At 38.2% G+C, this 24,287-nt stretch overlaps 1 protein-coding gene across 1 annotated transcript in view; it reads left to right on the forward strand.

Moving 5' to 3' along the window:
• Window positions 1–24,287, forward strand: part of LOC121309140 (N-terminal EF-hand calcium-binding protein 1-like) — a 90,766-nt gene that overhangs the window by 48,139 nt on the left and 18,340 nt on the right. Inside the window, exons 7-10 of the mRNA XM_041242040.1 lie at window positions 7,635–7,771; window positions 20,822–20,943; window positions 23,403–23,479; window positions 23,981–24,034. Of these exons, the coding sequence (XP_041097974.1) occupies window positions 7,635–7,771; window positions 20,822–20,943; window positions 23,403–23,479; window positions 23,981–24,034 (390 nt within the window). The remainder of the gene's footprint in view (window positions 1–7,634; window positions 7,772–20,821; window positions 20,944–23,402; window positions 23,480–23,980; window positions 24,035–24,287) is intronic.

A 24,287-nucleotide genomic window follows, 5' to 3' on the forward strand; every position in this document is an offset into this window, starting at 1 on the left:
TTATAAAGCACTTACAGATATGACACCAGATTATATAAAGGAGGCTCTGGTCATATACCTGCTCATGGTTTAAGATCAGCAAAAAGGGAGAGGGAGCTTTTTGTCACTGTGCTCCCAGATTGTGGAATGCACTGCCACCTCATATCAGAAGTGCCACACCAGTTGATTATTTTAAGTCAAAATTGAAAACTTACTTTAATCACTATACAAATGCATTATATTTGGATTTCCATTTTGTGCTTTATTTTAGCCTTTTTAGCCGTCATAGCTGTACATAGCTTTGATATACTTTTTGTATGAAAGGCGCTATATAAATAAAGTATTGATTCATTGACTGATGGATTGTGTCCAGTTTTTAATATTTGTGAGATTTGAGCCACTGTCACCATTAACTGCATCATGAACCACTTGTGATCGTTGTTCTGCTTCCCTGTGATGGTTTTCTGTAATTGTTGCCATTACAGATTACAGGAACGCCCAAAAGACTGTCTTGATGGACACATTAGTCAATGCAACCCCAACGTTTTTAACAATATTGGTTATTTAAAGTAAATAGCAGCAAATTTGTGGCCCACAAGAAGGCAGTAGTAATACCCCTCTTTAAAAGATTCAATCACCAACAACATATTTACAAGCTACAGTATACTAAGCATACAGTTTACTAAAAGCTAACATCATATAATGGTTATTTTGTACTATACCTTTATGTATTTATGGCAAAGTGGTTTGCAGTGTGCAGGTGTAGTGGTGATATGATTGTGAAACAGAAGACAGACAACAAAGTGCATGATCCACATGAGTTTGATTTTTATATCTCCCAGGCTCTTGCTATACTTCATTTCCCGGCTTCAATCTCTCTCCGTCTCTCACAGGCCTACTGGCACTCGCTGTTTGCTGACTGCTCGGTTCCGTCAGCATTCGAACCTTCCACTCTTTCCGACTCACACTCTCCCATGCAGGTGGTACTTGTCCCTCTCCTCTTTGCTCCTCCCCACTCTACACGGACTGACCAACCGGATCAATCCCTTGCTCCTCTCCCTATTTGAAGTGGTGTGGTAGCACCCTTACAATACACACAACATGTACACAGGAGAAGACAGACAAGTCCAATAGATACACAATGGTGCCCGGGCCGCTACAATATGGAATTGAAATTCTATGATGATTTAGCATGCTCAAATACAGTGTACACAAATCTGTGGTTATTCAACTGCATATACTGTTCCAAAACTTTTAGCTCTCGAAAATAAGCTATTTTTGTACTTTTACTAAACCTGGCCTTCCGTCTCCACTTTATTTTTTGACCTTGCCACAAAAGTCATTTTAAAGCACTCCAGATTAATATATTAAAAACATATAAATGCAATACTGTGTAGAAAAGCAAGAGAAACATTTCAGTAATAACTAAAATAAGTAAATGGTAATGGTAAAAAAGGCAATAGTGCCCACCTAAAAAAATCTATTTTAACTAGCGTAGATAACTGAGCCAGACAATGTAAGAGCGAAAACAAGTTCTGTTTTGTTAAAAGTGGTTTGGCATGGATACAACTAAATGATAGGCTTGCATTTCACATCAGGCAACTTTTGGTATCGAATCATCACAAGCAATTACCTAGGATAACTCCCAACACTCATGTTTCAGGAGATAAGTGTTCTTGAGTTATTGCATTATATCTACTAATGTTTGTGTCTATGGCGCTTTGTTAATTGCTGTGGGCCCACGCTGCTTCTAGGGAACTTTTACAATGTAATTAGTGGATCCAGTGTTTACTGTTTGCTAAAATAGTGAAGCCATTATCATTACTTTAAGTTACAAACCAATTATTCAGGAAATCCTTACAAAACCATACAAGAGAAAATACAAATTACAACTGCTCTAAGCATCACCCATAGCATCCTTAGCAATTTTTTAAAGAGGAGACAATTATCCATTCAGGGATACCAAGATATTTTGTGGGCAAGTAATATGAGTGAAGGTACCTGGCAACAAACTTAAAAAAGGGAGAACATTTTCGGGTGCCATTCTACTTGTGAGCAGTCTTGCTCATTACAATGTTTTGTTTATTTTTAAAGAGGAGACTATTATCTATTAATTGATAACAGGGTATTTAGTAAGTAAGGGGTCTGAATGAGGAAAAATTGGCAATTGTGACAGGACAGCTTTACTGGCAATGGTGTTTAGACCAGGAAGGGAGACTCAGACATAGAAGTTGTGTGAAATGCGCACTTTAGTTACAAACACATTAAACAAACACTAAACAAAACAAAACACATTAACAAACAAAACAGCACAAGGACCAAAACAAAAGGTCTGCCTAAAACACTCACGAACGTAAACAAACAGGACATGGACATGGCAGCACGAACTTCCACCAACACCAAAATTAACTCCGACACTAACAGTTCTAACACCCGTGAGCCCCCTATTTATACATGGCAATGCCTAGAAGTTGGAATAATGGCAGGATGTACCATTTATCCACTGGCTTTTACCATGGCAATGGAAATAATTATAAGGGCATCAAAACGGGTAGTGGGGGGAGAGCGCTTGACTTCTGGAATGTGACTACCACCAATTCGAGCATACATGGATGACATGTCAACAATGACTACAACAGTAGCCTGCACTAATTTGCCCAATAACAAGCCTGCACTTGTTATTGGGCAAATTAACCAATAACATTGAATGAGCACGAATGCAATTCAAGCCCACTAAATCAAGGAGCATCTCTATAATTAAAGGTAAAGTAGTAAATAAAAGGTTCTACATTAATGGTGAGGCAATACCAACAGTGTCCGAGAAGCCAGTGAAAAGTAACCAGTGGAGATGGTACGAAGGGGATCTAAAGGACACAGTTTGTGTGGGAGAAGTTAGGACTTTATGGTAAAGGAATACTGCAGCTACCAATCTCTGCTCTAACCGAGGAGTTTAAGTGCCAAAGTCCGACTGGAAATGACTTTAGTAGATTCACATGACAAATGCATAAGGGAGGCAGCACCCGTGTTGAAAACTGGAAGAAAGTGGACAGCAAAGAAAGCTGTGGAAGATGCTAAGGCTGCCCTTCGAATCAGTGATATTATGGGGCAAGTTCAGCATGGAAAAGGAGGTTTTGGTCTCAGTTCAGCTCCTCCTACATGGCACAAGACAACCCCGGCTCAATGGAGGAAGCTGGTAGTCAATGAGGTGCAAAAGCAGGAGGAGAGGATCAGGTTTGTAAAGGCAGTTTCTCAGGCCAATCAGGGAGAATGGATGAGATGGGAGAGTGTGGAACAACACAAGATCGGCTGGCAAACCAAACAATGCATTCCACAGTAAGAAACATACCAACGGTCAAGCATGGTGGTGGTAGTGTCATGATTTGGGGATGCTTTGCTGCATCAGGACCTGGACGACTTACCATCATTGAAGGAACCATGAATTCTGCTCTTTGTCAGAGAATTCTATAGGAGAATGTCAGGCCATCCGTCCGTGAGCTGAAGTGCAGCTGGGTCATGCAGCAAGACAATGATCCGAAACACACAATGGTTGAAGAACAAGAAATGTACAGTTTTGACATGGCCTAGTCAAAGTCTAGACCTAAACCCAATTGAGATGCTGTGGCAGGACCTGAAATGAGCAGTTTATGCTCGAAAACCCACAAATGTCACTGAATTGAAGCAGTTCTGCATGAAGGAATGGGCCGTAATTCCTCCACGGCTCTGTGAGAGACTGATCAATAACTACAGGAAGCGTTTGGTTGCAGTTATTGCTGCTAAAGGTGGCGTGACTAGTTATTGAGCCTAAGGGGCACACCGGGGCACTGAGTGTTGCATAACTTTCTTTAATAAATAAATGAAATAAGTATCAAAATGTTGTGTTATTTGTTCACTCAGGGTCCCTTTTATCTAACACTAGATTTTGATTGAAGATCTGATAACATTCAGTGTCAAAAGATGCAAAAATGCAGAAAATCAGATGGGGCAAATACTTTTTCACAGTACTGTGTGTGTGTGTGTGTGTGTGTGTGTGAGCAATAATACCTTACACAGGGTGAGTTGAATCAAACAGTCCATAATGCCTGCCAATGCCCGATGTGAAGGGTCTTATTGCTTTTGTAGTTCAGTGTTATAGCACAATTATTGTTATTTATTTTAACTCAGTATTTTTAGTTATTTTGGGTTTTTTTTTTTTAATGTATTCTTCCACATAAGCACTCCATTATAACAACGTTGCCTATGAGCTTCTTGTGAATAGGATGGCTGGTGGATGACGTCAGACCAGAAAATTAAACCACACAAGAGTAGCAGACTGGAGTATGAATGCTTTGCTTGCACGTTTATTAAACAAATAAAAGGTTTAAACAAAACAAAACTACACAAAGCAAAAGGCACGAGGGCCAAACAAACAAACAAACAATACTGATAACAAGTATCGTGCTGGTTGTTCCAGCACGAGGAGCAATTGTTTTCTTTTAATTATTGTTTTACCGCCTCTCTGTCTGACTCCAAAGCTGCAGGTCTTTTATATTACGGCCGAGGGATTAGCTGGCTATTCATTAACTTATTAACCCCTTGGCTGTAGTCTGTACGAGTATAATAATTCTGCGTGACTGTCAGCTAAATATATAATCAGTAGCTGATCAGTCACACATTCTCACAGGGTATTAAAATAACAAATACAAAATAATACAAATAAAAATAATACATAATATGCACCGGGTGGGGTGTAAAAACATATTTTTGCCATTATGTTAAAGATAAAACATTTTCCTTATGGTTTTTACTAACTATCTACTGTAGTCCGTTTTGTGGATTAAAAGGTGGCGGATTCTTCAGACATTTCATTATATCATTCTCCAGTGGCTTGGTGGGGGAGTTTGGATCATCTGGCCAATCATGTTTAATTGTCATAATTTTATATGTTGTAAATAAAACATGACCTTTTAAATGCCTCCTATGTGTTTTATTGCAGTACGGACTTAGTGCACTGGGGCAGCTGCTCAATTGTGCCTTCCACTTTCGACAGGCGGTTTACAATGAGAGATGGTGTTTTTAGAGGCACGTATTGTACAGCCAAGTCAGGGATTTGTATTTTAACAAAACAAAGGCAGCAATGTTCTTTTTAGAGAGCAGTGGTTTCCTCCTGGCTATCCTACCTTGAACACAATGTTTGTTCTTTTTCTAATAGTTGAGTCATGAACACTCACATTAGCCAAGGCAAGAGTGGCCTGCAGATCCTTGGATGTTACTCTGGGGTTCTTTGTGACTTCCTTTATGATTTTCCAGTTTGTTCTTGGAGAGAATTAATGGAGCCCCAAATCCTTAGAAATGGTTTTGTAACCCTTTGTAGACTGATGAGTATCCATAACTGTTTTTCTGAGGTCCTCGGAGATTTATTTTGATCATGACATGACATGTCGTGTTTCCACATGTCATGTTTCCACTGTACTGCAAGAGTCCTGTTAAAGTGCTACACAAGCCCGTCACTCTGTGGGTAGAATGGTGTGGTTCAGGTCTTGTGGACCCCAGCCGGAAGCACATCTCTGCAAATAGCTTGGATTCAAAATTGCGCCCCTGATTGGAGTGGAGCTCTTGGGGAACTCCAAAGCGGCAAAAGAACCCCTCCTTCAGAGCGTTGGCTGTCGTCTCTGTCTCCTGATGGGGCTGTGCGTAGGCTTCTAGCCACTTTGTGAAGTAGTCCAGCGCAAACAAAACAAAGCGGTTTCCTTTCTCTGAACGGGTCTCCATGGGTCCGCCGACTGGGAACTGTTGGAGGTGAGCGTGTGACCGGTCGTTGGGTCCCTTCCAGGCCACACACTCACTGCAGTGCCAGTAGTAGTCCACCATGTCCTGTTGACAGTGCCCCCAGTAGAAAGTGCTGTATTGCTGCTGCGCCATGATGAGCCTGCAACACAGTGTTTTGTAAGGTATTAGGGACTACTACTTGCCACCGCGCAAGTTGTAGTACAGCTGTGACCATAGGCCCTTAATTGCAATTGACTCCAGTGCGAACTTCTCCTGCAACGGCTGCTGTCGCTTCCCCAGCCAGCGTATCACCAGCTGCAGGTCAGGGTCCTGATTTTGTTGCCACTTCTAGTCTGCTGCGATGATGGTAGACAGCTCTCTGCAAACAGCAGTTACTTGGCTTACCCGCCATGTTGTCTGTGTCCCCACTTTGTTCAGCTACCACTAGCTCCTGACTGCTGCACTGAGGGGAGATGTGCAGCTCATCTTGCTGATCGAACTGCCATAGAGTGGGTTTGAGGGTGTTGCAGCCTCAAGTGCCGTCTCTCTGCCCTTGCAACAGTGGCTGTAGTCCTCCTCCGAGCAGGGGCGACGAGACAGTGCATCAGCATTGGTGTGACGAGCCCCAGCCAGGTACTGTATTCGATAATTAAAAGGCTGCAGCTGCACGATCCAGCTGACACTTTGTCACTTCTAAACAGCTTCACTATTTAGTTGGAAGAAACAAGAATGCACTCATTAGATATTCCTTACTGCATTACAAAAAATAAACGGGTGGGTTATAATGACATTAGACAGGCTGACTCTTCTCTCCGCAGTATGGCTCATTGTCAGGCTGCATCAGCCTTTAATGAATGCTCACAGGCACTCTTTACCTACTAGAAAGGCACCCTTTCTTCCCAGTGCCAAGGGTGCCATCAGTCTCAGGCAACAATAAACTCAGGGCTTTTCTCTCATGGCTGTGCATAATGATGCCACATGGTTCTCATAAATTGATTTTGCCACTTTAGTCATGGCTATGTGTCAAATCTTGTTGTGTTTAATATGTTATTAAAATGATAAATGCTTAATGGTAATGTTCAGGGAACAGAATGGCAACTGTATATTAAGCATTCATAGGATATTGTTTATTTTTGCTTTTGCAACCCTGACACAGTAATTGCTATGGTAAATTTAGGTCCAGAAATAATCAGTCAATCAATCAGTTCTAATTGTGTGTAGCGCCTTTCCTGTAAAACATCTCAAAGCACTAAAATACATCTGCAATCGTTAATAAATTTACATAAGACACTTTATAAAATGCATTAAAAAGATACATTAGAAACAATGCAATCTATTTAAAGAGAGTCCATACAAAAGCCATTGCAATATATAAATACATTAGAAACATCCATTATAAGATAAATTAATTCAAATAAAATTAAGAAGCAGCTAATTACAAGCAATAATCAATTTAAGATAACTCAGACAACAGTGCATTGCAATAATCAATTCAAGATAACCCATACAACAGTGCATTGCGATAATCCATTCAAGATAACCTATACAACAGTGCATTGCGATAATCAATTCAAGATAACCCATACAACAGTGCATTGCAATAATTAATTCAAGATAACCCATACCACAGTGCATTGCGATAATCAATTCAAGATGTTACAAAGGCATGAGTCAGAATCTCTGTCTTTTTGTGAAAGGTGAGAATGGATTTTGGCAATATTACGTAGATGGTAATGATGATTTATCCACTGATGAGACTTGAGCCTTTGTGGAACTAGGGGTTAATTATATATAGAGTTGTGTGTCATCTGCCTAACAGTGGAAATTCAATCCAAAATAAAAAGGTCCTTATGTGCCCTTTAAGTTTCTTCTCCACTAATGTTACACTTTTTTGTTGTTTTTACTCATAGGACTACCAAGAGGCCTCCCACCTGGAGCAGTTTGTGACTCGCTTTCTACTGAAAGAAACAGCCAATCAGCTGCAGTCTCTGCAGAGCTCATTGGAGTGCGCCATGGAGACCACAGCAGAACAAACTCGTCAGGAAAGGCAAGTGTCACAATTATACTGGTAAGGGGGCTTCAGGACAGTGTGTCCTGGGTAGTTATGGGTAGTCGGCAAGCCACTTTACAGTGAAAACATTCAATCATTTCAAGCCAATTTTCAGAAGGCATCTGTTTTCAAAAGGTATTGAGATAAAAAAAAAACCTTTCCAAGACAAATGGTTCCAATATTTATCATTTTATGAAATAAAACAAAGCTGGTTTATTACAATGACTAAATAAAAGAGCAGGCTGGTAAAAGTAGAAAGACACAGTGTTATATGTTGTTCTGGCTCTTTCAGTTACGTTTCTGTTTTTTCTTCCAATGTTTGAATGATTTCTGTGGATGGGGAGGGGTCTTTATGTTGCTTCCAACAAAGGAGCCATAAGAAGCCACACTCCCATTACAGAACACAGACATATCTCTATGCTCCAAGGGTCTTTGATGCAGACCTATGTGGGCTAAAACGTTGCTGGGGTGAAAACATTTAAACAAAGAGCTGCATTTTATTAAATATATTTACAGGAAAATGGGTAGCATGAATACATAAACTTAATATTTAGCAAAATGTCACTTGTATATGTACCGTTTATGTTGACCCTTAAGGGCATAACAGCTGGATTTCTGTGCTGAGAAAATTTGAAATGGCAGAATGCAGCTGTTGTGTTCTGTTAGTGGTATTGTGCATACCGTTCATTCTGACTGTTGTGTTTGCAATGTGGTCAGTGTTGTTGTGGTGGCTGGGTTACATGTTGCCTGATGTTGTTGAGTGTTGTGTCGTGCTTGCTGTTGCTGGGAGCAGTGTAAAGGAATATCCCCTAGAAAGTGTCCTGTGGGCATCAGATGATTCCAGTGCATTTGCCATTTACTTCCACCTTTCACTTCCAGAGCAACTCTATGAAATCAAGCCACCCTGTCCCTAACCCAACCCCAACCCTAACCTTAAGCCACCCCAGCCTTAAAACCTAACCCTAACCGAATACCGAACACTTTCTAGTGGATATGCTTTTGTGCTGCTTGCCAGGGTGCATGATGCCATAAGTCAGTGAGTGGTGTGTGTACGACAGAGGTATAATAGTTTAATAAATAAGATTTGTGGTTAATCTAAAACAACACTATTTCGTGTAAGTTTTTGTACAATATAATAGTAGCCCCCACAGTATTTATTATTGAAAGTTAGCATGTCTAAATGCAGGCATATTACACATTAGTAAGTTATTCTGCAGCATCAGCTGGTTTTATTATCAATAATAACCATGGCAAAGGAGCATATATTCATTATCAATAACAGTACACTTATTTATTGGTATTCATGCAGAATAAATAAAATCTATAAACATATATATATATATATATATATATATATATATATATATATATATATATATATATATATATATATATATCCAATAACAAGTCAAACAGAGATTTAGAGCAGCCTCATCGAGATTTCTGTACTTGAGTTTCACTGTATTGGTAAGTGCTGACTGGAAGATGACTCAATCAGAAGTCAGCAGGTGACCCTGACCTGCGGGTCATACTTGATTGATCAGGTCACTGAAATTCTGTTGCACAGTGGTTTCACAGCCCACATGGCATGTGGAGGATACAATGCTATCCTGTTGGAAGAAAACCTGATTTGAGTTGGTGTCGATGCAGCAGCTCAAGAATACAGAGACTTAGTCGTGGAGCGTCTGTCAGAGTCACTGAGCCTCTGTTTGTTATTGATCAGCTGTTTAAACTGAAGGAAGTCACAATGAAAATCAGTTTTAATCCTGCAGTACACCTTCTTCATGCTTGACACCAGCATCGACTATCTCCAACAAAACCCCATAGTCATCATCATGTCTGTGTTCAATTTTTTGGTTCTGGGGATGTCCAATAATAATAATAATAATAAAAAAAAAAATCATCACTTTCTTTATAATGACCTTGTATTTAAAATTAAAGAATTCACCAGGGCTATCATCAGTTATAAAACGTGCTGTAAAGCATCCTGCGTCATGTGTGTGAGTTTACTCATTTAATGAACACGTTCAAGTCATATGTACTGCTTAAACTCTATAGTTGCAGTTTAGGCAGTAGTTTGTCAGATACTGTATACTTGCATACTTATTAAGCACAATTCAAGTTTGACTAACAAGGTAATGAGGGCAGGCTAACATATTGCAGATTACTTATTTTGTTTTGATATAATTTCCCGTCATTTACTTATTGTGCTGGTGATGCCAGTTTTCACTCAAGGTATCGGGCCAAGTTTTTTGCAGAACCTTCATTTTAAATTGCAAATTTGAGACCCTGCAAATGGTTAAAAAATCGACCCCACTGAGTTTGCTGCCAGATACATATTAATCAAGGATCATGACCAGCATGTAAAACTCTGTGTGTGGTCATTGACCTAGCATAACACGACTATATGCTAGGAAATGTTAAGCAATCTCTTCCTCTGAGTTAATTAATGTTGGTAATATCATTATCGGATAGCCTATTACAGTACCATTAACCTTTATAAAATATTTATATTACCATGGGGGGCATAGGCAAGCTAAAAGAATGCTTTGAAGGGACACATGCACCTTCTTTTCTAAAACAATCCAATGAAATCACAGTAACACCATCACATGTGTGGATTGTTCTGGTACAGATTTGGATGGAAATATTGGGAATTAATGATAATCTTTCAGCCAGAGCTCCAGTTTCTACACAACAGAAATAAACCCCATTTGTGACATCACCATATTAAGTTTCTAGTGTACTTTATTCTCAGTATGTGTATGGCTGAGATGAACTGCTTGAAAATCATGCACAAGGCTCCACTTGGAATTCAGATTTCATTGAAAGCAGTGACATGGCAATCAGCCATGTACCTCTGCCTTTTCTCTATTTTCAGTTAAGGTTTATAGATGGGGAGGTTATGTGAACAGGAGAGTTTTACTATAAAACTATATATATATATATATATATATATATATATATATATATATATATATATATATATATATATATATATATAGAATAAATCTTATGTCGATAACCCCTGTTTTCATCAATGGAAAAAGTTATACATTTTTAATTATTTTGTAGAATAAGGGGAGACAAACAGGATAACTCGATTGCATAAAATCCTATAGTCTGTTGTTCATGTACTGGCTTACATTTGTTCACACACCCAGACAACAGTTAATCAAGAATAATCACACAGATTCAATGTGGCAGGATGGCTGAGTGGTGATGTCCCCAGACCAGGAAGCTGACACAGAGGCAGGTACTAAAACTGCTGGTGTGTGTTTTTTTTCAAACAATAATAAAAAATAAAAAAAAACAAAAAAAACAAAACAAATCACGAACACATAAAACAAAACAAGACCTAGGTCAGGCTGGGCAGTCGCCTTCACTGATCCTGCAATCTTGTTCTTTTTACTTTTTGTTTTAACTTGCTCTCTCTTACTCTCGTTCCTCCTCTCAAACCCCCACCCTGTTCAGCCAGACCGGCAGGTTTTTATACATGTGACCATCTCCGGATTAGCAATAAATGAATCAATCTGGAGAGGGTCACATTCTACATGTGTTGGGTGAGATGAGGCTTTAACTAAAACTAATAATATATGTTGCTGTAGCATGGAGCTCCTCTCATTTGTTAGGATAAAAAATTATAAAAGCGAGGGGCCCTTCAGTTAGAACACCTGGTATGTCAGTGAGTTTTGCCTTGGTTGTTTCCTCACATGTTTCTTTTTCCATGAAAATCCTAGTACTACCACAAGATAAGAATAAAAGTGAAAGGCCCTCCTTGTAACTGCTGATAAGAAACTTAGCTATATCAAGGTTATTAAATGACGTCAGCGTTTCATTGTTCACTGAGTCTTTCATTTAGGCTAATGCAGATTTCTGCACTAATATTTCTGCTTGTAGCTTTTTTTTTTACATTTTCAAAACCAATACAGAGTTTTACAATAATATTATTGCCCTTAACAGTTATTTTTCTTCCAATGGTCTTTGAACACAGTGTCCAGTTGTGCATCCATATTGGGGTGCTCCCAGCAGGATTGGACATCCTTTTCTGGTTGTATCCTTTAATGTATTGTATAATATTATTATACAATATATTAGCATATGGGAACATACAGGACATGATTTTGGTTTTGCTTGTGGCAAGCCAGTTCTACACGATAGCCACACATTAGTCTGGGTGTGCCCCCCCCCCCCCCCCCCCCCCCCCCCCCCCCCCCCCTTTTCAGAGAGAGTTTCCTACAGGAAGTAATGGTTCTGGACTGACAACTATTTCATTCATGCATTTCAATTTGAATTCACTATTTTTCATATTATAGGGTTCCTAAGCCTCATTATTATATTATTTATTTATTTATTATCAGACACCCTTATCAGGACGACTTACAGTTGTTACAAAATATCACTTTATAAATATCACAGTACAAGGGTATCACATTATAGAATATCACAGTACAGATGAGAGCAGTTATACAGTACAGTAAAATCAGTGGCAAATAAGATCAAATTTGAATAAGATTAAGATAAAGAATACAGTAAATAATTACTTATAAGGATGAGTGAGTATCAGGAAGAGAAATATGTTGCAGCGTTTACAATGTTTAGCTGCTAACCATTATTTATTCATTTCATAACCCCCATTCACACCCTTTTAATTCGAAATTTGACATTCTTAGATCAAATACAAATTTACTGAGCAGGGAATTCTCTTTTATTAAATTGGCAGGAGGAATGAAACCAACACAAAGGAGACCTTATAATTAAAATAAGATTCTACTGCAGTGAAGGTTACATACAATGGATGGAGCACATACTGAAACTCTATTGAAGTGACATCAAACTAAAACTATAGATTGGGCAGTGGCTATTGAGTTTGACTTACACTTGTGAAAATCTACAGGATCTAGTATATAACATTGTTGTTGTCAAAAGTAACATAATATTATTAGAAGTGGGTACGTTAAGCAAAGCTGGGGCTTTGTTTAGCAAGATTGAGAAGTTGTTTAGAATTCACATGAGAATCAATCAATGTACATTTGTGTTTAAAAAACAGAAAAACTAATATTTTTCAATTGCAGAATTAGCAGAATGAGGGTTTTCAATTACCAGTATTCCAACCAGGGAAGATTTTTCCGTGTACAGCTGGCTGTGTGTTTTAAGTGGATTAATACGTTTACATCAGCGTAATGGTAATAGAGCATTCTGGAACATCCTCATATAAAGAAATCAACAGGTCAAATATTCTTCATAGTGCTTGGTTTTCTTTTATAGCTGACAGCTGCATAATTTTATCTGTCAGTGCAAGAATTTTACCACTGATTGTTTTATTGCATGTTAGCTGTTTCTTCAACGATGAATGGAAATGGATTTAATGCACTTCGAACAATAGAGTACCTAAAAAAAGAATAGTTGAAAAGATAAAACATGACAGCTGCAATTCACACGTCTAAATTTCATACAAACTTATTTTAGAAGTCACTAAGGCTGTTAAATTCCATCTAATGTTCTAAACCTTTAAACTTTAGTATAAACTTTAGTGCTGTATAAACTTTATAACCAATCAGATTTATAATTCCCTGCAACCAAGGGCCTTGGTTAGCCCCAACCAGACGATGTGTATGGCATTGTCATACACATTTGACCCCAACCCCCCCAGACATTAATATAATCACATATAAGATGGCCGAAGTTTAGTTCACAAACAAATAAAATATGTTTTTCAAACATCATTCCTTTCTAATCTAAACCGGATCTGGAATGAAGTCGGCCACAGTTGCCATGGTGATGTAATTGCTCACGCGCTCAGTCTCAAGGCGTCGGCTGCATTCATTAATTTTGATTGATAGTTCATCATTGTCCAGAGCTTCTATCGACAACACAGACTGAAATTGTATTTTGTTGTTTCTATAATATAATATTATTGATATCAGGATGAGTCAAAGGGAAATGTCTGATATGTTTGCCACAGCAGGTGGAAAATGGAAGAAATGAAACAGTGAGACAATATTGCTGATGCCTAGGTACAATTATTTATACATGCTCTAAGAAAAAGTACCATATATTTTTAAATTAGATTTAGGCTCATGTGTAGGGCTGTGCTGTCTGTTTTCGGGTTTGGTACCGTTGTAGTGTCATAAAGTGGTACATCTTCACAATGTGGTACATGTACCAAAACTTGACCCGTGTAATGTTAAAAATTGGTATGCTGTTACATTGAAAGCAATATGCTGTGAAATTTTGGTACAGGTGCAATCAATTGCATGTGATGTGCTTTTCTGCTGTCAAACAGGGGCACATAATGTACCAGATTTAAATGGATACTTCTGTGCTTTCTAAATGGAAATTGTTTAGGCATGCACGAGTGAGTGCAGTGCGCTGCGTATAAATGTATAGCTGCTCTATAAAGTCTTTTTCACAGTGGATCGGCGGAAAATGATATTTAAATTAAGGTGGTACAGTATTAGATATACTATAGTTGAAATGTAGTTTATAATTACTCTTTTAAAATGTTACAGTTCTTAAATATGCACTTATATGGAAAGAAATGATTAAGCAATGTTACACGTGGAAATCAATGGATTTCTTTTTCTAACAGATTTTCACCGTATGCAAATGTTGGTATTAGTTTGGCAAATGAAAGGTTCTTTTCGTGCATGAAAAGGGTAAAAAAAAAAAAAAAAACCTGCATACAGCTACTGGGAATGCGAGATTGAGTGATCTTTTGGATATTGCATGCTAACCCAACAAGCAAAGACATTAGACTTACAATTACAGGCTGGCGTTGATAAATTTGCCAAGATGAAAGCGAGACGCCACCCCGTTTTACTTTAGTTTATTCAGGATTATCTGTGTAAAGATGTTATTTAAAACTTTGCTACATAGTTCTACATTTGATTTTCAAGTTTGTTATAAACCAGTGCAGTGATTTAAAAATATTTCTATTGCACATTTTGCATAATTTATTTTAACAATAAGAACAATGTTGACAAAGCGCATCACACTATCTCGTTAAAATTACTGCCTGTTTTCCTCATTCCAAATTTTTCTGAAATGATGGAATGGTGGAATAGACTAAAAAGAAATACTGAATATGAAATAAATTGGATTACATTGTAAATGTACTACTACTGGGTAAACACAAAGGCTAAAACTTTTTTTATTGATATATTCTGCCTTTATTACCCCCAGAACACTTTACCTACATGTTTTACAGTGTGCAGTCTTTTATTTAACACATATGACGTACATACTTTTGACAGTGGTTAAATGTAAAGGAAAAAATATACAACTGTATAACATCTAAAATATATACTATTAAGACTCCTAGAAGTCAGGTTTCAGTACTTCTGAATCAACTGGAAGCCTCCTGTTAATACACTTGTCTGATAATAAACTTGCTGAAAGACACTATTAAAAATTACAGGCTTTGAAATGATTTTATTCTTTGTGTTCACAAAGTAGGTTGCTCAATGGAGAAGCTGCTGTGGCTGAAAAAGTCAGAGTTCTGAATCTGGTTGAAAGAGTTTAGTCAATACATTGCCAGTACATATTAACAGAATAAGGCAGTTTTGAAAATTAATATTGAGGGTCTTTGTGAGTAAAGTAGCTTGATACAAACAGTTTTGTAATCCTGTAACCAAACAATCTGGCATAGGGAGTTGTGCAAAACATGCAGTTTACAGGGCATTACAGAATTCTTATTAAAGGTGAAAAGTTCTGATTTCTAAATAAAGCACTGTTAGCAAGCTTTAATTTGCCATGTTCATTGCAAGTTCAGTGGAGAATAGCTTTGTTCAATGTTAACATTCACTTGGGGTGTGTGAAGGATGAGAGAATCTGAACATATTACCAGCTGTTCATTTAAATTCCATGGTTATCTTATTCTGTCTCTCACTTGAAAGACCTGCTTTCGCATTTGCAGATGAATACTGCAGTTAGCACCTTACTATCTTCCCATTTTCATCAAATCATACATTTCACAGAAATTAATTGGAAACAGCAGCTGCGAAAGATGCAGGGTTCCAATTAAATATAGCATAACAGAAAACTCTCAAGAGCACAGAGGAAGATTCACATTGACTATAGGCTAAGAAATATGTACTTGTCTCCTGTTTAGGCATATGTTGTTAGATATACTTTCATACAGATATATATATTTTAAATTGTGCTGGAACTGTTCATAATACCTGTGACTTTTTGATAGCCTTTATCTTCCTTACATAGCAGGTCTTATGAAACCTGAATGTAGTTCAGTGGCTAGAGTATACTGATGTCATGTGATAAGCCTAGTTTTGGCAGCTCAACAGGGGAGTATATGGTTTCTTTGTCATCATGTTTTATCTCATTGAAAACATGTAAACTCCTGCCTCATATGTGTTAATAGAAATATTTTGATGTCTATTAATACCAACTCTCATTACAATATTTACTTGTAATGAATCAACAATATTGAGAAGTAGTTTACCTATTGTATACACTGAGAACCTCGTATACAACTGTGATTGGTTTGGGAATTCCATAGCAAAATATCATGAAGGTATTGCAATCTAGCGCATGGTAACTGACTTGGTTGGGCTAACTAAGTATAGTGTTTGCCAAAACTTTGCCTGCACATCTGGTAATTGTGGGGTTTTCCTTTGACTTTGTCAGTGTCTTGGCATAAAGATGTATCTTCTTATTAGATAAACAGTTCACTTTTAGAAGACAGAACATGTGAAGGCAACACAAATATATTATGAATGGCTACAAATCTGAAGGGAATGCAATATTCATGGTATGTGTTGTGTCAGATTCTGTGTACTTGAAGAAATATATATATATATATATATATATATATATATATGTATATATATATATATATATATATATATATATATATATATATATATATATGCACACTCTTAAACTCAGGGGAGATGTTTTGGACTCTTGTAGTGGATTTTTCATGCACTAGGCTTGCAATATAGATCCGGACAGCTTTGAAATAATCAAGAAAACCTCACAGACATTCAATTAGAAGTTTGTAACGAATCAGAGTAGTATTAGTACTCCTTTGGTTTATTAACTGCTTAATATAGGCTATCCAGTAATTCACAGACCACTTCGGATTGTAGCTAACAGGCAAACTGGGCATTCCAGTGCCTTCACAGGTATAATAGCATTTAAACTTCAATATATTTATGATTATGCATTTGCCCTTAGGTTATACATGCAAATGCTAAAAGCACCCACCGCTAAATCCTAAAGCATTCAATATACTACTCTCTAAAGATGAACTATAAATCCTATTATATCTTATAGCAATGCATCAATATAAAGGAGATACAAATTCCAATTAGTTCTTACCTTCCAAAATATATATGGAAATGTAGATGTGGCAGAGCAGAGCTCTGCCCTTTATAAATTGGCAGGGATGGGGTTAAATTCCCCTACCTGCCTGGGTTTATTGTGTTCAGGTGGCTGGGGTTGATTAGCATAATTAACGATCAATCAGCACCCAGCCACCTGACATAAAAGGAGGCCTCAGCTTCCCATTAAGGACAGGAGGGAGCTGAGGAAGCAAGCTGATGTTTGGGTTTGGGTTTGGGTTTGGGTTTGGGTTTGGGTTTGGGTTTGGGTTTGGGTTTGGGTTTGGGGGTTTGGGGTTTGGGGTTTGGGGTTTTTTGATCCAGTGAAGGCATCGCCAAGCCTGGAAACCTTTATTTTTGTAAGTTTTGCTTAGTGTTTTGTTATTTGTGTTTAAATGTCTTTGTTTTTACCCTTGTGCACTTATTTTGTGTTTATATTTATAATTAAAGTATTTTTTTTTTTGAACGGCAGTCTGTCTCTGGGCCTCTATCCACTCGCCAGCCTGTCACAGTAGAATATAATTTAAAGACAGGAACTGTCTTCAAAGGCAGAGACTTTTAAATACGACCCAAACAGCAATCGGCTTGATCAAAGATCTTCAGAGGATGGACCACACAACTTGTAGTTAACAAGTCAAGTGATAATTGTCTGAGATCTTGCCTTGATTTTTATAGAACTTTCTCTCTGCTTCACACGTCAGAAGCCTTTAGTAAATCATAAAACATGTCTTTGCCTTGACAGCTCCTGTCTTTCAAGTGAATAATATTCTCAAAAACACCCGGTAACTCCTATGAGATTAGTAGCCATAATCCTATAGTCCACCTCCACTGCATTTCCAAAATATGTGAACTGAACTTTTGAACTGATGTTATTCTTTTTGGTACCAAGAAGTTCCTTAATGCAGAATACAAGTGTATATGGAATACAGTTATATATAGAGAGATATGCATTTTAATATACAGCATGTGCTTGGTTTAACTATTCCAAGCTGGGTTAAAATATATTTGCCTCTTAAGACCACAACATTTTTCTCAGTAGGTTGGTTTTATTTCATGTAGATGTGGTCTAACAATTAACAAAGTAATATTGGATAAATGCTGTCAGAAGGTTCATAGTAGACTTCTAAGTGTGTAATTAGAGATCCAATTATTTTCACTTAGATCCAGGCTATCAAAAACATGGTCAAATACAACTGTCTTATATTAGTTATTCAATGCTTAAACTAAATGTGACCTCTCTCCTTGTTTCTACAAAAATCATGTTCAGGCAAATTTCAGACCACCTGCTTTCCTGCCAGGGTTACTTGTTATTAAAGGAGACTCTACTGTAAACATTCTCCCAAAGGTATTACATTCTTACTAGATCTAAACACAGTCACACACTATTGATCCCCTTTACTGTTTTTACCAAGCCTTCATTAATTTCTATAATATAAGGGGCCATAGACAGTTTAATGTTTATGACTCCCCTTTCTGTACCAAGAGGCACTTCTTATTAGTTAAAAGATCAATCATCGTAAGAAAACCTTGGATTTTAAACTGCTGACCAGTAAGTCTAGCTTCAATTGCCAAGATTGATTATCTTCTTCAGCCCATACCTGATACTGCTCTTCTCAAAGCAAGGAAAGACAAGGTTACCGAATTTATTACATTCGCTTTAGCAAACCTAATGTATACTTGACACCGGATGGTATCATTAGAGTTTACTATCCTTTGCTTCAATGAATCGAAATGTTAGAGAGGCTACTTGGAGAGATCCTTCCACCTAATAATAAAGGTTTGGAATTGTCAGCCTGCTAGCCTTAGTTTTAAGTAATGAACCTTCTGCATACAATTCTATTAATAGTATTTTCTGCTGGTTACAGAGGAGATCTAAACAGGAATACAGAATTCTACTACATTACTACAAACTACTGAAAGAGTATATATTTATAAGTAGTATATTTCATTGATTCACTTAAATCCTCCAATTCATGTCCAACGCATCAGCCCGATTCCAGCAGGTTTCCAATTTCCTTTCCAGTTCAGCTCTGAGTAGTTTATGAGTAATTATCATTACTGGGTGACCCAACCATATCTTCACATTGCAGGTATGGGTGACAACAGCCTTCACTTCATACCTGCAAGATATCTGGACACATCTAGCAGGGATTCCCTCTTTACACTCTAGTCTTCCCAAATGAGCCCATTTTACTGTATGAGCAGGTTCACACCCAGCACATTCGACTCATCTCATGTTATCTGGGTCAGCATTCAAATGTGAGATTGGCATTGCCTCAGGACCGTCACATTGAAATAGCATTTTCAATGTCTAACCATATGACTAAAAGCTGGGCAGGATTTTGGCCCTGTCACTGACAACCCACTCCTGCATTTGTCACATCCATAGTTTACCAGAGTCTTGCATTTAACCCCTCTGTTCCAAATCATTCTTTCGCCAGAAGCAATACTTTTGGATTTATAGTTGTTCTCTTTATGCATTTCATTTTGATCACAAAGGGTAATTAAGACGGATCCCCTCCATCCAATTACCAACCAATTCTTTCATCTATGTCATTGGTTGTTAATTTCATATTAGCTAAATCTTGTCCAAAAGAAGACCTGCCTTCCATACAAAGTGATCTAGTTGCTTATAGCAAAGGAAGAGGATTCCAGTACTGCCTGAGACAGTAGCCTGGAATATTTAGTCAGCCTGATCAATCAGCATGCCATTTATATTGAAGGCTACCTAATATATAACATATCAGTATTTCTATTCCAATTCTACATGATTCATTTGCAAGTAAAAAGAAATGAAGACCTGGATATCATCCTGATTCAAAGTGGTTTGCAGCATACAGGTGCAGGAGTGATGCGGTATGTAATGAACAGACAGAGATTTGTAGTCCAGTTGGAAAATGTTTGTTTTATTTATAATTCCATGTCTGGTGACCAAATAATGAATCCCTGCCAATACACAACAATGTGTAGTGCACAGGGTAAATAACAACAGGGTTGCAGTCCCAAACAATAATAATAATGCATCTCCTTCCCACAATTACTAACACGGTCACCAGTCCTGGGTGCGTGCAGCAGTGCTCGTGGTGGGTAATACAAATGTTATCTTTGACAATAGTGCAGTTTTGTTCCAGGTTTTGTGCTGGTCCTTGGCGGCAGCTCCAGAACGTGTTAGCCATCTACTAATACCAAATAATAATAATTAGTAACAAAACAAACAAAAACAATCACACTATTTTATCACAGGTACATCTCACAGGTCCTTCCGGGTCCCCTTTTATGCCGTCACACATGAACCCTTGGTAAACGAGTGCAGCCGTCCCTCCAGTCCACGACTGCCACATTGTTTCCCTTCCGGGTCGATGAGTTAATGCACCGGAGTTCCGCCCCCTTCCTAGCTGGCCGACTTCCCTTGAACCCTGGGAAAGAACTGTCGGGCCAGCCCGTCCAAGGAACTCTGTTCTCACTACTTAGTGCTCTCACAGGTTGGGAGGGAGATTTACTGCCAAGATTCATTGCATTTCTGTCACACATCCTTTCTATCTTTTTTATTGAAATCTATTCTTTTTCTATTGAAATCCATTCAGCTTTCTTTGTAACAGTGTTGAGAGATTAGGAATTGTGCACAATAGTGCAATCAATGCATCTATGCTGCCATAACTGTCCAACCAAAGAGATTAACTATTTATCTATGTTTTATTTACAGAAAAGAGCCAGTGAAGCCTGAGGTGCTGTCAATTCAGTGGTCTGGAAAACGATCCAATCGAAGGCTTCAAAGGAATAACAGCTTATCTCCAAACAGCCCACATTTCAACTTTGTGAACTCAGGTATTGTCAGCACAGGCATTCGTTTATAAAGGCCAGTTTGATAAAAAAAAAAAAAAAAAAAAAAAGCTCTATTGTTTTCCTTTTTGCTCTGTCAGATTCATTTATGATAACACACTGTCATCCTATTGTGTTCAGTGAACTGTATGGTTCAACAACTATTTGTAAACTAACATTGATATAATGATGTAAATGTACAGTGCGATTATGATCATTTGAGGGGATTTCTCGACAGTAGTGCTAGTCTTATTTTCTGCTTTTTATCTGTCTATCCAGAGAAGTAATAGATATGTATATAGTGTCAATCCAGAGGGTGCTGCCCGTGATCTCTATTCATGTTAACCATCTTTCTATTTATTTGGCACATCTTTATCTTTAAGATGTCTTTATACAATTTGTGTAAAATGTGAGGAGATTTTTCAGGGCACTACCGCTATTCATTTTCAAATCTCTATTTGTCAAATTATGTGTCAAGCAAACATTTTCCATGGAGTTCTGTCTGTGGCAGCACAGAATTATTGCTGTCACTCCAAAGTAAATACAGGTTCCCTATTGTTGGTACAGCATACCTGTCTAAGCGATAAAAAACACTGTGACTGATTCACTAAAGTTTGTGGAAAACATGTTACAGAACTAGAAACTTATAAAATTGGTCATCTGTTTATAGGCTAGAAACTGGTTTTTAAAATTATTTTTAGTATGGCATTGTGGAAAAAGCTTAGGACATTTTCAGTAGCGCATGTTCTTTTTTTAAATCGCATTTTAAAGTAAAACAACCTTCAGTGGATAACTGCATGTTACAGTGAAGTAACAACAAACAAGAAATATAAGGATTTCTTCAGGTTGCTTAAAGAGCCTGTAAAAAGACCTTTGCCATGACAGGACAAACAGTATAAATATAAGTATACATTGGATAAGCCTTCACACTTGGAATCTATAGAACAGTGTCAACTGCTAACATAAAGAAACCTTGTGCTAAGCTGTCTCCATGCACCATATTAACTCTAAATTAAGCTACTATTCAACAATAAAACAGACAAGGAAATAACAATAAGTGAAGAGTTTATCACGAGTAACAGACACTTTGGGTAAACATTACAGAGCTTCACCTAGTTCCGAAAAAGACACATACTGTATGTTATGGTATTATCAAACTAGAGCCCCTTTCACACTGACATGCTCCACCCATGTCGGATACTACCCAGGTCACGACCCGGTGTCATGCTGGTCAGCTACGTGATTTCACACTGCTTTTGATAAAGCAGGGTTGACCTGGGTGACAGACGCAAGACAATGTGCCTATCAATGCCCCGGAAGCAGCTTGTTATTGACACTTCCATCCAAGCTTCTCTGGATTGAACCGTCGGACCAAATGTTGATTAGGGGAAATGTTTCTTAATGCCTGCTGCAATCTGGCTCATGGTTTGTCTCAATCAACAAAAATATGGCTAAAGAGAATAAACAGAAATGTTCCTTGCAAAAGTGAAACCTTCACGCAGGCGTGGCTGTTTGGTATTTCGTCGGCCTTTGCTCGCTCAACCCGGGTCAAAGTGTGTCGGCCCACATCCTGAGGTGGGTCGCTGCAACCTGGGTCAACCTGGGTATGACCCAGGTACGTGGTTTCACACTACACAGGATTGTGACCCGGATAGCCAGAACCTGGGTTGGAGTGCCAGTGTGAAAGGGGCTTAGGAAGCAATTGAAAATTCAGTATGACACACACGTTAATAGAAGAGTGCAGTAAATGCCAAAGAGCCCACTACAGGGTAGATTCAATTAAACATAACTAACACAGATAAAAAAAATAATTTAAAAAGTGTTTTCTAAATTAATCCTATTAAAACTACAACTTTGAGGGGGCTCCCAAGTGGCGCATCCAGTAAAGGCGCTCTTCGTGGGTGCAGGATGCGCCCTATAACTATTCCACAGCCAACCGTGGATGGGAGTTCCCAGGAGGTGGCACTCAATTGGCTGAGCGTCGCCGGGGGAGGAGGGGTCTATGTCGGCCAGGGTGTCCACAGCTCACCGCGCACCAGCGACCCCTGTAGTCTGGCCGCGTGCCTGCGGGCTTGCCTGTTAGCTGCCCGGGAGCTGCATTGTCCTCCTACGGTGTAGCTCCTGGGCGGCTGCATGGTGAATCCGCAGTGTGTAAAGAAGCGGTCGGCTGACGGCACACACTTCGGAGGACAGCGTGTGCTCGTCTTTGCTGCTCCCGAGTCAGCACAGCGGTGGTAGCGGTGAGCCAAGCCTAAATAATAATTGGCCATTTTCAAATTGGGAGAAAATAAAAATAATTGGCTATGACTAAATTTGTAAAAATAAATAAATAAATAAATAAAAAAACTACAACTTTGGAATGCCAGCTGGCCAATATCTGTTAGGTTGAAAGGTGTACTGTATAGTGTCTACCTTGTTTATAACTTTCTTTTGTGTGCTCTGATGTACCGATTGAATTCCCATAGGTCTTCATGAGGAGGATGATCAGTGGATTTCTCAAATAAACAGGCTACAAAAACTGATTGACAGGTTAGAAAAAAAGGTAGGTATTCTGTTATGTCCTTTGAATACTGCTTGGTAGAGAGACTCACTGTAAAATCTGTCATATTTTTTATAGTAAAGTATGAAAAACTATATTATAGTATAACTATATTATATGCCTCCCAACAATTTTGTAGTTACTAGTGTGGCCCTCCACACATTTTTAGTGAGGACAGGTACTCAAGCTATATAATGATTAAGTAAGAGATGTCTGACCTTTAGACTATGCACTGCTTCAGTATTTTTGTGCTCAAATAAAACAGGTTACATGTTTAATCACTTACACAACATTTGTTTTTGCACTTTGTGTTTCTTCAACCAAACACACTAGCATGTCCAGCCTTAATACAGGGAGACACATTGTGGAGCTCAATGAGACATACAGGATATGGCTCTAAAACCGTTTATTGGACAGCCCTATCCTGGGCTATTAAGATTGATTGATAATTCATTTCTACTGTTAATTGCAAAATTTTACAAACTTCTGTGTGTCCCACCACAGGAACTAAAGCTTGAGCCAGTGGAAGAAGAAGTTTTAGATGGAAGCACAAAATCTGTAAGTCTTGTTACAAATGTGCTTTTATTGCTTCTTATTCATTTTGTCTCCCTTCCCAGGAAGTGATCAGGTACCAGGAAGCAACAGTAAAAATTCTTAATGTCATAGCTCTGCAGTCAATAATGCTGAAAGTAGGCAATAGATAGATTTTAAAGCCATCGTTAACACTTCACTAAGCAATACTTTCAGTATGCATTTCTTAGTCACCCTTATCCTTCCCCGGGACACTGTGTAAAAGCAATGCTTCTGTGTC

Source organism: Polyodon spathula, chromosome 3 (genome assembly GCF_017654505.1).
Source record: "Polyodon spathula isolate WHYD16114869_AA chromosome 3, ASM1765450v1, whole genome shotgun sequence".
In the NCBI taxonomy this organism is placed as follows: domain Eukaryota; kingdom Metazoa; phylum Chordata; class Actinopteri; order Acipenseriformes; family Polyodontidae; genus Polyodon; species Polyodon spathula.